At 40.8% G+C, this 11,560-nt stretch overlaps 1 protein-coding gene across 1 annotated transcript in view; it reads right to left on the bottom strand.

The window, feature by feature from the left end:
- The window catches only part of CCAR1 (cell division cycle and apoptosis regulator 1), a 52,247-nt gene that overhangs the window by 20,233 nt on the left and 20,454 nt on the right, over positions 1-11,560 (bottom strand). The window contains exons 6-10 of the mRNA XM_069071476.1: positions 11,030-11,223; positions 8,148-8,262; positions 7,873-8,065; positions 5,380-5,509; positions 5,086-5,247 (exon numbers count right to left, since the gene is read on the bottom strand). Of these exons, the coding sequence (XP_068927577.1) occupies positions 5,086-5,247; positions 5,380-5,509; positions 7,873-8,065; positions 8,148-8,262; positions 11,030-11,223 (794 nt within the window). The remainder of the gene's footprint in view (positions 1-5,085; positions 5,248-5,379; positions 5,510-7,872; positions 8,066-8,147; positions 8,263-11,029; positions 11,224-11,560) is intronic.

The raw sequence follows: 11,560 nt of genomic DNA on the forward strand, positions 1-11,560 counted from the left end.
GGCAATCTCCACAGCAGCAGCCTGAAAGCAGGCTTTTAAGTCTAATAGTTATTACTTCTAAAAGGAGGGGGGAAAGCACTTTCTAGGAAAAAGAGAAATTGTATCTATTGAGAAATAAGTTGCTGTAAAAAAATCCACCCATTTGGACAAGTTACACTTACTGCTATCTATCTCAGCAATCCCTCCCCAATGCCTTCTTTGTATGGAAACGTACAATGTATGGGGGAAGTTCCTTTTGAAACCAAAGCCATTCTTTAAGGTCCCTCTTCTATAGTTCCCAAGTAGGAGCCCTGAACTAGTCTGAGAAACAAGCTATGTTCTATACTGCAGTCTTTGACAGGTGAAGAAAAGTGCTCAGTTCCTAAGCATCTCAATCAGATTATCACATAACCAAATTCAGCCTTTAGTCTGCAGTGAATTCTCAAAAAAGTCAGACACATTTATATTCAAATAATTTAAGTACAACAATCCATTCCAAAGTCAAATATCCACACCTTAGCTCTTCTAATCAACCTGAAATTAATGAATGGTGAGTATATATTTTATGATACTAAGCAAAAGAGGTATAAACAATTACAAGGATTATTATCAAATTTATCTTCAAAGTAGGCTATATTTGAAAAAAAAAATTACAAAGGATGATAAAGTACTGCCTACCCCCTGTATCAGCAGAGACTTTGTAAGTGCACATATCAGCAAAGAACTCTACTGGGAAATATTTTTGACCAAAAATATTGTTTTCTAGAAAGCAGTAGAAAATAAAGAAAGTAGGTGCTTTTCAGGAGAAATGAGGATCACAGGATGGCAAAGACAAGAATAAAAGAAATGCATATAAAAGAAGAAAATGTAGAACTAAGGGCAAGAGTAATAAATGTGAAGAAACAGATATTCATGAATAATAGGGTCAGCTATTTAAGGCCTATCAATATCTTTGGTTTTTGCACCAATCATTGGTCTGGCCTGTCACTACAGAAACCAAAGATTGGTTTAGCAAAACCAACAGCCACTTGTGCTGTGCTGAGTACCCAACCTGCTACAGAGAAGAGGAAAGTGCATTTCAACATCTGTTCATCATGAAAATTAATCAGAGTTCACAGATCAATGGCAAAACACTACTGCAGAGGGCTCAGGCTGACCATCTCCTGACAGACACTGGATGGGGTGTAAGGAGGTAGGAGGTTAAGAAGGTGGATTTTTGTCAGAGTTCAGTTGCTTTTCAGTGTTGGTTTCATTTATCTTACAGTGTGTGTACATACAGTTCATTACAATCAGCTCAAACAAGTCTTCTCATCCTTCTTTGAATGCCCCATACATCTTGTTTCTTACAAAACACACTAAGTAAACGCTGGCTGATGGACATTTCTATGCCTCAGGTTATCTTGGTCATTTCTTCTATGACACACATCCACTTTATTTTGTTTTCTGTTGCCACAAAAAGTGCTGCTACAAATATCTGGCACTATCTGGGGCTATTTCTTCTGTTGGGGGTTTGGGGAAGTATTAACTAATATACAAGAACAGGAATTCTAGAAATCAAATTGAGAAAAAATGGTAACTGTTGTAATTTTTATATTTCTTAAAGGAGAAAGGAAATTAGAAGTTAAAAGAGTTAAAAATCAGTGGCAAAAGCTAGATGACCAGTCAATCAACAATTACTAAGAGCTTATTATGTGGCAGGCACTATGGTAGATGCTAAAGAAAAGACAAAAACCCCATCCCAGCCCTCCATGAGTTCACATTCTAATGGTGGAGACAACAAAGAAGTAATTGTATCCATACAAGGTTGGTGGCTTTTTTTTTTAAATATGTGTGTTTATATATAGAAAGAGGGAGTCAGACAGGAGGGGAAGGCTGTGAGAGCTAAGGGGCCTAGGACACGTCTCTTGTCACAGGTAAGATTAAAGTGTGTTTTGAAGGAAGACAGGGAAGTCAGGAGGCAGAGGTGAGAAGGGGGCATGTTCTCAGCTCAGGGACAACTCAGGAAATGAGTGTTGTGTGTTATGAATAGGAACAGTGAGGAGGACAACATAGGTGTGCCGTAGAGAGCATGACGGCGTGAAGCAGAAGAAGACTGGAAAGGCTGTAAATGAGTTTTTTAAAATGCCAAACAAAGTTGATATCTGATCCAGAAAGTAAAAAGGGAGCCATACAAGTTTTGAGGGGAGTGACGTGGTCATGTGCTTGAAGCAAATCCTTGGCAGCTCAGTGGAGGATGGGTTAGAGTAGGAGGAGATTTGAGGCAGGGAGGACCTGAATGAGGGCAGTGGCTGTGTGGGTAGAGAAGGTAGAAACAACATTTAGCAGCAGACTGAGATGTGGAGTGAATGTGAGTGGGGAGCAGAAGCTGAGGACTGTGGTATGGAGTTTGGGGGGGGGGGGGGGGGGGGGGGGGGGGAGGAGAAGAGGATGAGTTGTTTTCGATGTATCAACATCCAGTGTGAAATATCCAAAAAGGCAATTGGTGTTATGGGAATGGGAATCTAAGATCTTCCCTGTCCCTTGGCCCTTTGATAGGCTTAAATGACTCTGAGAACCTTCCTTGATTTGAAAAATATGCTCTGCCCCCTAATAGGCTGCATGTGGTCATGTGGAGCCTGTGGCAGGAGCCTTGGTTTTCAGGAATGCCCATACCTTGATACTTTGTGACTGGGCAGTGGGTCAAGAGAGCTGTGACATTCTCTGAGCCACAGGAAGGCTATATATACCCTGATGTGAGGCTTTGCTTTGGGGCTCACTTTGGGAAGAGTTGTGTGATTTGACCAGATAAGACTTTGGGTAGTTATTGAGCCCCCCCCCGCCCCCGGCTTTAAAAACCCAGATGTTGGTGCTTCCCTCTCTGGTAACTATGTATGAATGTAATGGTCAGACAGCTGGAAGCCTGTCTGCTGATCTGTTTCTCTGCTTGTAACTTATTTGTATTCTCTGAAGTTCAGGATGCTGACCTTTTCCCCCTGAACTAGGTAAATGACATATGTTTAATTAAAGCAAGATTGTTAACCCATTTTGAATTGCTTTCCTTTAGAAAAGCAGATATAGGAATCTGTGCTAGCAGCCACCCTGGGAATGCCAGGGTGCTTACTGCTACAGTTGGTAATGCAGGACTGAACTCAGGCAAGAGACCAGGACTGGGTACTTTTGAGCATGCCTGCATGACAGAGATGGGATTCATTTTCAGGCACAATTTGGACCTGATGGTCTCCAAAATCTTTCTCATTTTAAATTCTTTGATGAGGAAAAAACACAAGTCCCTACTCACAAAATATTCTCAAGAATTCTGCCTTTGGGGCGGCCAGGTAGCACAGCGAGTAAGAGCACCGGCTCCAGTGTTGAGAAGACTTGGAGATCGAATCCCGGGCTCAGACACTTAGCACCCACCCAGAAACACCTGGCCGTGTAACCTTGAGCAAGTTACTTAACCCCAATTGCTTAGGGGCAGCCAGGTGGCTCAGCAAGTAAGAGCACCGGCGCCAGTGTCGGGATCACCTGGATCAAATCCGGGCTCGGATACTCAGCACCACACCCAGAAATAACTGGCCGTGTAACCTTGAGCAAGTTACTTAACCCCGATTGCTTTAAAAAAAAAAAAAAAAAGAATTCTGCCTTCTCTGAGTAATATATTGCCTAGTACATAGTAATATGACATATATAAAGGCAGCTCCTCTTTCCATTTACTCTCTCCCTAAAAGCATGTAAACTTCACTTCAGCCTAATGTTCAATGTTTAGTACTAATGGAGAGACAAGGGACTGGAAAAGTGTGTGTGTGTGTGTGTGTGTGTGTGTGTGCGCGCGTGCACACATACGTGATGAATACACGTACACACATAAACTTGGGTTAGGAATGTTTTCTTGTGTGCATTTAAAACTTTGTGTATTATATTCTGGGAATTCTCATTCAAGAAAATGCTTAGGAAATGCTATGATTCTCCAAGAGCAAAGCAATGGAACTAAATGGCTGACAAGTTTTGTCCTCTTGCTTTCACCATGTCCCCACCATTTACTTTATGCCAAAAGAGAAGGGGACCCCCATAATAATCCTGCAGCTGCAGGACTTCTCAACAGTCAAGTGTTTTGATATGTCACTTACATGTAAAGTGTGGTTGTAAACAAAAAGATTAACAGAGCAAATGATAAATTAAGAATGAGTGCAAGGGAAAAAGACTGATACAAAATGATTAAGCAGGTTAATTTTTAAGAAATATTTTTCTCAGTGCATAAATTCCCCTGAGAACAAGGTGGAATGAGGCAACTGCATATACTACAAGAATCAGAAGGAAAATCCTCCTACATGCAAAGTTTTTGACTTTTACATGCTATTCTTTTAATATCAGGCTGATTCTAGTGAAGCTTCACTACCTGGAACCATTAAGAATGATGTGACCCACAAATGAACTTCCAAGGTGCCTGAAGTTTCACCTTCTATTTAAAGCTTCAGAACTTTTAGTTTAATCATTTTGATGAAAACATCTTTAAAATGTGCTCCATACTTTCTCATACAGAGTGTGCTAAGCACCACTGACATATGCAGGCTGCATCAGGGTCACTGGGTCCCCCAAAAAGCCCTGGAGGACTATCTGCCTCTGCTCCTGCTGACCCTTACAGGGAGGGCTTCATGTGAGCATCATGTCTTTTTTTTTTTTTTCCATCATCGTGACTTCTTGTAGCAACAATGATTCTGATGAAGTCAAGTACAGGAGTTTCCTAGGAAATTTTTAACCCCCAGAGCCTCTGTCTTCTGCTGTGAGGCTCCCACCCACTAGGCCCAGGCTGAGTCCTGCCCTGCCCTGCTCTTCCTCACAAAGTCACAAACAACACAGATGCATCAAATTAGAAAAATTAACATCACTATTTTCCGAATCAATAGCACATTATTCAGTGCTTGGTCTTTACAGGGTAGCAGGTGTAGAAGTAACAAGTTATGCCATATCGTCAGCCCTTTGATACATGTGTAATAGCACTGTACTCTAGAAAACCAAACTAAATTTAAAAACAATATTAGCATGCAAAATTATGGCAAATGATAACTAGGGGCTGTTAATAACCACAATTCTGAAAAATTCAATATTGAAAAGACCATAAGAACCTACCAATCTAGTGAAAACTTTGAAAACTGAACCGTGTAACGAGGAACAACACGCCGCGGCCTTCGAGGCGACCGCTCCCTCTCTCTTCGAGGAGATCTCTCCCTGGAACGTTTCCTCTGAGGTGATCTGTCCCGAGATCTACGTCTCTCTCGCTCTCTTTCACGACTTAAAGGGAAGTTTGATAAAAATTACTTTTGTTTCTAGCAAAAAAAACCCCAAATCTTTCAAGAAAAACATTTTAACAGGTGAAAAAAGCAACAACCAAGAGGTCCTGCCACAGTTCCTGAAACACCATACCTTCTGTCATCTTTTCTGTTAGGAACTGGGTCCCCTCTGTCATTTCTCCCTGAAAATCTGGACGGTGGATCTAACCTTCGTGCTGGTTGTGGCTGTGAAACTATACGGACAGGGGGCTGTAACAAACCAGCTTAAAGAGATACAGACACACTTTAGGATATATTTTTACAAATTACAAAACCATCACCTACCTCAATTTTATATATAGTTGCCTACACATATACAGAATTATGAATTATCAAATGGGTAAAAATAAAGGCATTATCAGCATAATAATGTGGTGTTATCAAACACTAAATATTTTCTTGATGACATTCTTCAGATTAGGGAAGAAAGAACAGGATTATCTTAGAAATAGCCACTAAAAACCTATTTCAAGCAAAAAAAATCACACACTATTCAAACAAGAAATGCTTTTGTTACAATGTAGACATTAAAAAATGTGAACTGTGGATATAGGGAATGAGACTCTTACAACTCAACTAAATAAAATCACAAAAACAGACAATCCCTCTTCAAAGGCCAGAAAGATTTCAAATTTTTCTTCTCTTTTCCAATTAACAGCACAAGCCAAACAGTTACAGGCAAAATTTACTGGCCTTGAAATGTTTGCACTATCTGTTCAGGGCTGAAATAAAAACTTATTCAAATTAATAAAAGAAGAGATGAATGTATCTAACATTTGAAAACCCTAATTACAAGTTAGTTTACAATCTGTAGTGGTCAATTAGAATGGAACTGTGAGGAGGAGGAGGAGGAGGAAGAAGAGGAAGCAAGATATCAAAAATTTTGCAATTTCAAGATAAGAAGTGGTGAGCATTGAAAAGAAGGAATCTCAGTTAGGATTTGGCAAAAAGCATCCAATGCTATCCTTGCTGGTGGTTCAAGACCCATGGCAACCTTGCCGGTCCTGATCAGGACTGTGCCTTTTTGAAACTGGTCTGTGATGGGTATAATAAATTACAGATGGATCTATCTATATACTGTTAACTTGAATTATACCTCTCTGGTGTGCAGATTGTAGTGAAATGAAACTTATAAAGAGTTCTGAAAAAAGGTCAGTCTGTATAAATCCTGCAAGAACATTCAAATGACTAAACTACTGTTAGGATCACATGCAGTTTTTCTTTAAGAAGAATACAAGTTAGAGGGAGTGGGTGGCTTCAATTTTTATATGGAATGTTAATTCTTCATGGAATGTCTTCAATTTTTAGGTGGAATGTTAATATCTTTATTATCAGAGCAATTGTAAAATATGAGTGCAATGAAACCCCAATTTACCCTCAAATATGAGTGGCCCAAGGACTCAACTATTTGGGTGAGAGGGTGAGAAACATATCTCAGCCTCCCCTTCCAGAGTACCTCTACCTCCCACCTGAAACTCTCTTCAGTGAAACAGGAGTACACTCCCTTCTCACCAGGGAAAAGGAGACTATTTTCTAGAGATTAGGAATGAGTTGCTAACTAAAATTTGGGACCCATTTCCTCATTAAAAAATTAAGAAAAAGGATGGCTAGGTGGTGCAGTGAGTAAAGCACCGGCCCCTGAGTCAGGAGGATCCGAGTTTGGTTCTGGCCTCAGACACTGAATACCCACACAAAAACACTAGCTGTATAACCTTGGGCAAGTTACTTAACCCCACTTGCCCTCCAAAAGGCAAAAAAAAAAAAATTTAAGAAAAACACTGTAATTCATCTATTTGATGGGTTAATGGTGTACATCTAGAGACTAAATAGAAACCATCACCAATAAAATACTGTTTCTATGGGAAAATATGTTGCAAGTTTCAAACAACCATTTTCAAAAAGAAATTTTGGAATATCTCAAATAGAAAATTTTTAATATGGGAAAAAATTGTCTAAACCTTTAGGAAATTTAAGTAATAATTATCACATTGCAATGTAAGAGGCAATTAATTAAACACAACTCAAAGTCCAATGACCAGACTAGAACTAATTCAAAAGGTGGAAAGAAAAGAAGTGGTGCTGTTGCTTCAAAAGGCACACTAGATCTTACTGCTTAAACATTCAGTCTTTGTCTATTTAAATGTTAAATCACAGAAAGAGCAATGGCTTTTCTCTCCAAGGTAAATAGTAAGCACATCTACATACCTTAAATCACACCTGAAAAGCATAGTTGGGTACAAGCTCATTAAATCTGCATATACTGGTAGGCAAACACTTAAATAAGGAAATGCCATTGCATGAGTCACTTAGGAAAGGCAAATCAAAATAATTCATGATCTGCACTATTTTGGTTGAAGAAGTAGTGAGTTTTGAAGCCTGACTGGGATTTACAAAAGAGTGGAAAAAATATAAGGAAAAGAGACTGTCTTTCTATTTCCCCTACGTAGGCTCAACTCTCCTTGTTCAAACAGAGAATGTCAAAGTTCCTGGTTCTTTTGCCATTAGTTGCACATTTCTGGTGCTGGATCTCTAAATAATACATTCGTCTGAACCATCCCCCAAGACACAGATCTCTTTAACATGATACCTTTCTGTTGTGGCTGCTGTAACAAAGGCTGTGGCTGAGTCTGAAGTAGAGGTGTAATCGATGCAGCCGAAATCTGCGCCTGCAACAGTGACTGGGGCTGAGGCTGAGCCTGAACACCAAATGCAGTCTGCTGGGCAAGTGGTTGGAGCACAGCTGGAGGCGTCTTCAGTAAAGGCTGAGTCTGAGACTGATTCTAGAACAAGAAGAAGCCCTTAGGAGCTGGGAGATTTCCACTACAGCCTCTGACGGTCCTTTTGCAGTCCACATGCACGTACCTGATTTGGCAAGGTCTGAATTCTTTGTGCATTCCATTTAAAAGGCATGCTGGGGTTGTAGGTGGCTTCCACCAACACTCTGTCGCCTACTTGGGGGGTTTTCCCTTTGACAGCACTGCAAACAGAAAGCAACTTGAGACCTCCAACTAGAAAGCCATTCCCTAAAAGCAGGGCTAAGTGCGGGAGGCGGGCCAGATCCTCCTAGCCCGATGATGTCACGAGCGCAGGGCACTCCAGATGAGGAAACTCCCTCTGTGGATGCTGAGGGGCATGGGCTCTGCACCTGAGTCCTAATGAACAGCCCCGCCTCTAAGACACCACAGTGACATCTGATGAATGCAAAAAGCTTGCGCCTGAGGTAGAAAGTGGTTATGGGGAAAGAAGCATCTTTCATTTTTGACTCCTACAATAATCCTCATCACATCCTTCAAGGACGTCCTCTTTTCCAGCTTATCTCCCCTATATTTGTGTCTTTGCTCTTAAAAGAGATGAGGGGGTGGCTAGGTGGCACAGTGAATAGGGTACTGGCCCTGGAGTCAGGAGCACCCAAGTTCAAATACAGTCTCAGACACTTAACACTTAGCAGCCATGTGACCCTGGACAAGTCACTTAACCCCAATTGCCCTGCCCCCCCTCCAAAAAGCAAAAAAAATTTAAATAAATAAATGTTCCTCTGAACACTGCAAAAAAATAAAAGGGTATCACAGAGACAAAGCTCTCTACCGTTTCTCACATGCAATCATCTACCATAAAAGCAAACACATTTGTATTATCAAACTCAGAGTCTGAATGACCAATTTGTAGCTGTTCTGACGTCACAAATCCATCACTGTGACATGACTTGATATTTTATTGCATTTTCATCTTATTCTGATTTCCCCTCATCCAAAATTAAAGATCTGACATTTTTACTCCCTAATCTCAGTGCATGTCAGGTCCATTAATATGGTTAAAAATGTCAATTAACCACTGAAGAGTATAATACTGGTAATTTACTAAAAGTGGGGTAACAAACTTGTTGAACATTTACTTAGACAAGTTTCACTTTCAAAATGTCTGGCTCCAGCCTAACTTTTTAAGATTACTGTATTCCTTCCCTTCCTACATTCTATGTTCCACCCTAAAAAGTCTACTATACAGAACAATCCATCTTCTACCTCCATACCTTTGCACAAGCTGTACCCTACGCTTGGAGTGCTGTCTTTCCTCTTATAATCTCTAGCTGATCTCTGCTACTTTCACTGTACTTTCCAAAATTATTCTGTACATATTTTGTGTTCATTTTACCAGTAGAAAGTAAATTCCCTGAGGTCAGGGACCTTTCTGTTTTGGCTCTTGTAGCCCTAGTGCTGAACATAAGGCTTGTTAGAACATAGGTGCTTACTCAATATTTGCCGAATGAAATGAACTCTTCTACCACTACTAAGTTTTATGGACAGACATCCAATTCAAGAGGTGGTACAATGGAGAGAGAGTGAGTGCTAGTCTCCCATCTCCAGCTGCCTTCCAGACATCTCAAACTGGATGACCACCAAACATCTTCAACTCAACATGTCTCAAAAAGAACTCCTTTGTGTTCCTCCTCACCTCCTTCCCCCCTCCCCCTTCCCTACCCTATTACAGGTGCCCTCATCCTCCTCACTCTCTCTGCTGCCAAAGCTGTGCTCCCCTCTGCACCATCTCTCCTCAGATACAATCCCCTGGTGCAGGCCCTCATCACCTCACACCTGGATCACAGCAGTAGTCTGATTTGGAGGAGGCGGACTACCTGCCTCAAGTCTCTTCACACACCAGTCCTTCCTCCATGTAGTCACCACTCAAACTCCAGTGACTCCCTGTTATCTCCAGGATGAAATACAGAGCCCTGCTTGGTATAAAAAGCCCTTTGTGACCTGGCTCCCCCCAACCTTTCTAAACTCTGTGCACCTTACTGACCTACACGTACCCCATGATACAGTGACACTGACCTCTCTTCTGTTCCTCAAGCAGTTCTCTGTGTCTCAGTTCTGGATTTTTACTGGCTTCCCTAAGGGCAGGGCTTGGATAGCCCTCCTTTCTCATCTACATCTCCTACCTTCCTTCAAATCCCAGATAAAAATCCCACCTTCCATGAGAAGCCTATTGTGGTCCCCCTTAATGCTAGTGTCTTCCCCCTGCTGATTCTAATTTTTCATATGTGTGTATATATATATATATATAGATAGATAGATAGATAGATAGATAGATAGATAGATAGATAGATAGATAGATAGATATCATGCATAGCTGTTCACAAGCAGTCTTCTCCCTGAGACTGTAAGCTCCCTGACAGCAGGTACTGTTTTGCCTGCTTGTATCCTCATTTAGCAGAGTACCAGGCACAAAACAGGTACTTAATAAGTTAACTGACTGACAGACTCAGGGTCAGGAAGATCTGAGTTCTACTTCTGACTCCAATATTTACTAGCTTTGTGACCCTGAACAAGTCACTTAACTGCTCTGCCTCAGTTTCCTCTATTATAAAATGGGGATAACAGAACCTACTTCACAGGGCTGTTGTGAGAAACAAGTGAGATAACACATGTAAAGACCTTAATTCGGAAATAAATATTACTTCTTAGTAGTAAATTACTGATAAGCAATACTAAAAAAAGATGGACGCTTCACCTACATAGTTAACCCCAAAAGGACCAGGGATGTCAACTGACACACAAAAATTATAATTTTAGTATACAATAAAGTTTTTTTTTTTCCTGCTATCTTTATTTTCTTTGCCTTACTAATATAAAAAAACGCCCAAATCAATGGAGTTAGCTTGGTTCTTTAAGGAACTCTTAAACCCTGGTTCTAGTGTTTGTGGGAAGATATTTTTGCTCATGGCTACAGCCAAGTACACAGCTTACCTGAGCTGAAAAAATACATCCTCATCCACAAATCCAAATGTATCATGTAATTTTGTAACAACTCCTGTGAAAACTCGCTGCTTCTGAGGCTGAGTTTGTTGCTGACTTGACCGTGGTGTTGGGTATGAGACAGTAATCTGTGCTGCTGGCTGAGGAGTGGACAGACTCAGGCTTGTAGGCAAGGCAACAGCTGGCTAGAAACAAAGAGACCCCCAAAATAAATCGGTTAGGACATGCCTTATTTGGCCTTTTGGAGAGGATCTGGGCACCAAATGCAGATGGGAGCTACACTATGCTCTATCTGTACTTCAAGATGGAGAATATACACTGACAAGGTCATGGGCCTATTTAGTACAATATAAAGTAAAAATTGTAAGGACTATTTAGAAATAAACAAAAAAGTTTTAGAAAGTACTTTCCATCCCCAATGTCCTCCCTTCAATCCCGTTCTCCTTAACTGGAAAGACTGAGGATTAGCCAGCTCCAGACCACCCCTGTTTCAGGAATCACAAAAGCTCAGAGGCACAAGCA

Source organism: Petaurus breviceps, unplaced genomic scaffold (assembly GCF_028583685.1).
Source record: "Petaurus breviceps papuanus isolate PSGF00001 unplaced genomic scaffold, PetGlider_PUasm1.0 90825, whole genome shotgun sequence".
In the NCBI taxonomy this organism is placed as follows: domain Eukaryota; kingdom Metazoa; phylum Chordata; class Mammalia; order Diprotodontia; family Petauridae; genus Petaurus; species Petaurus breviceps.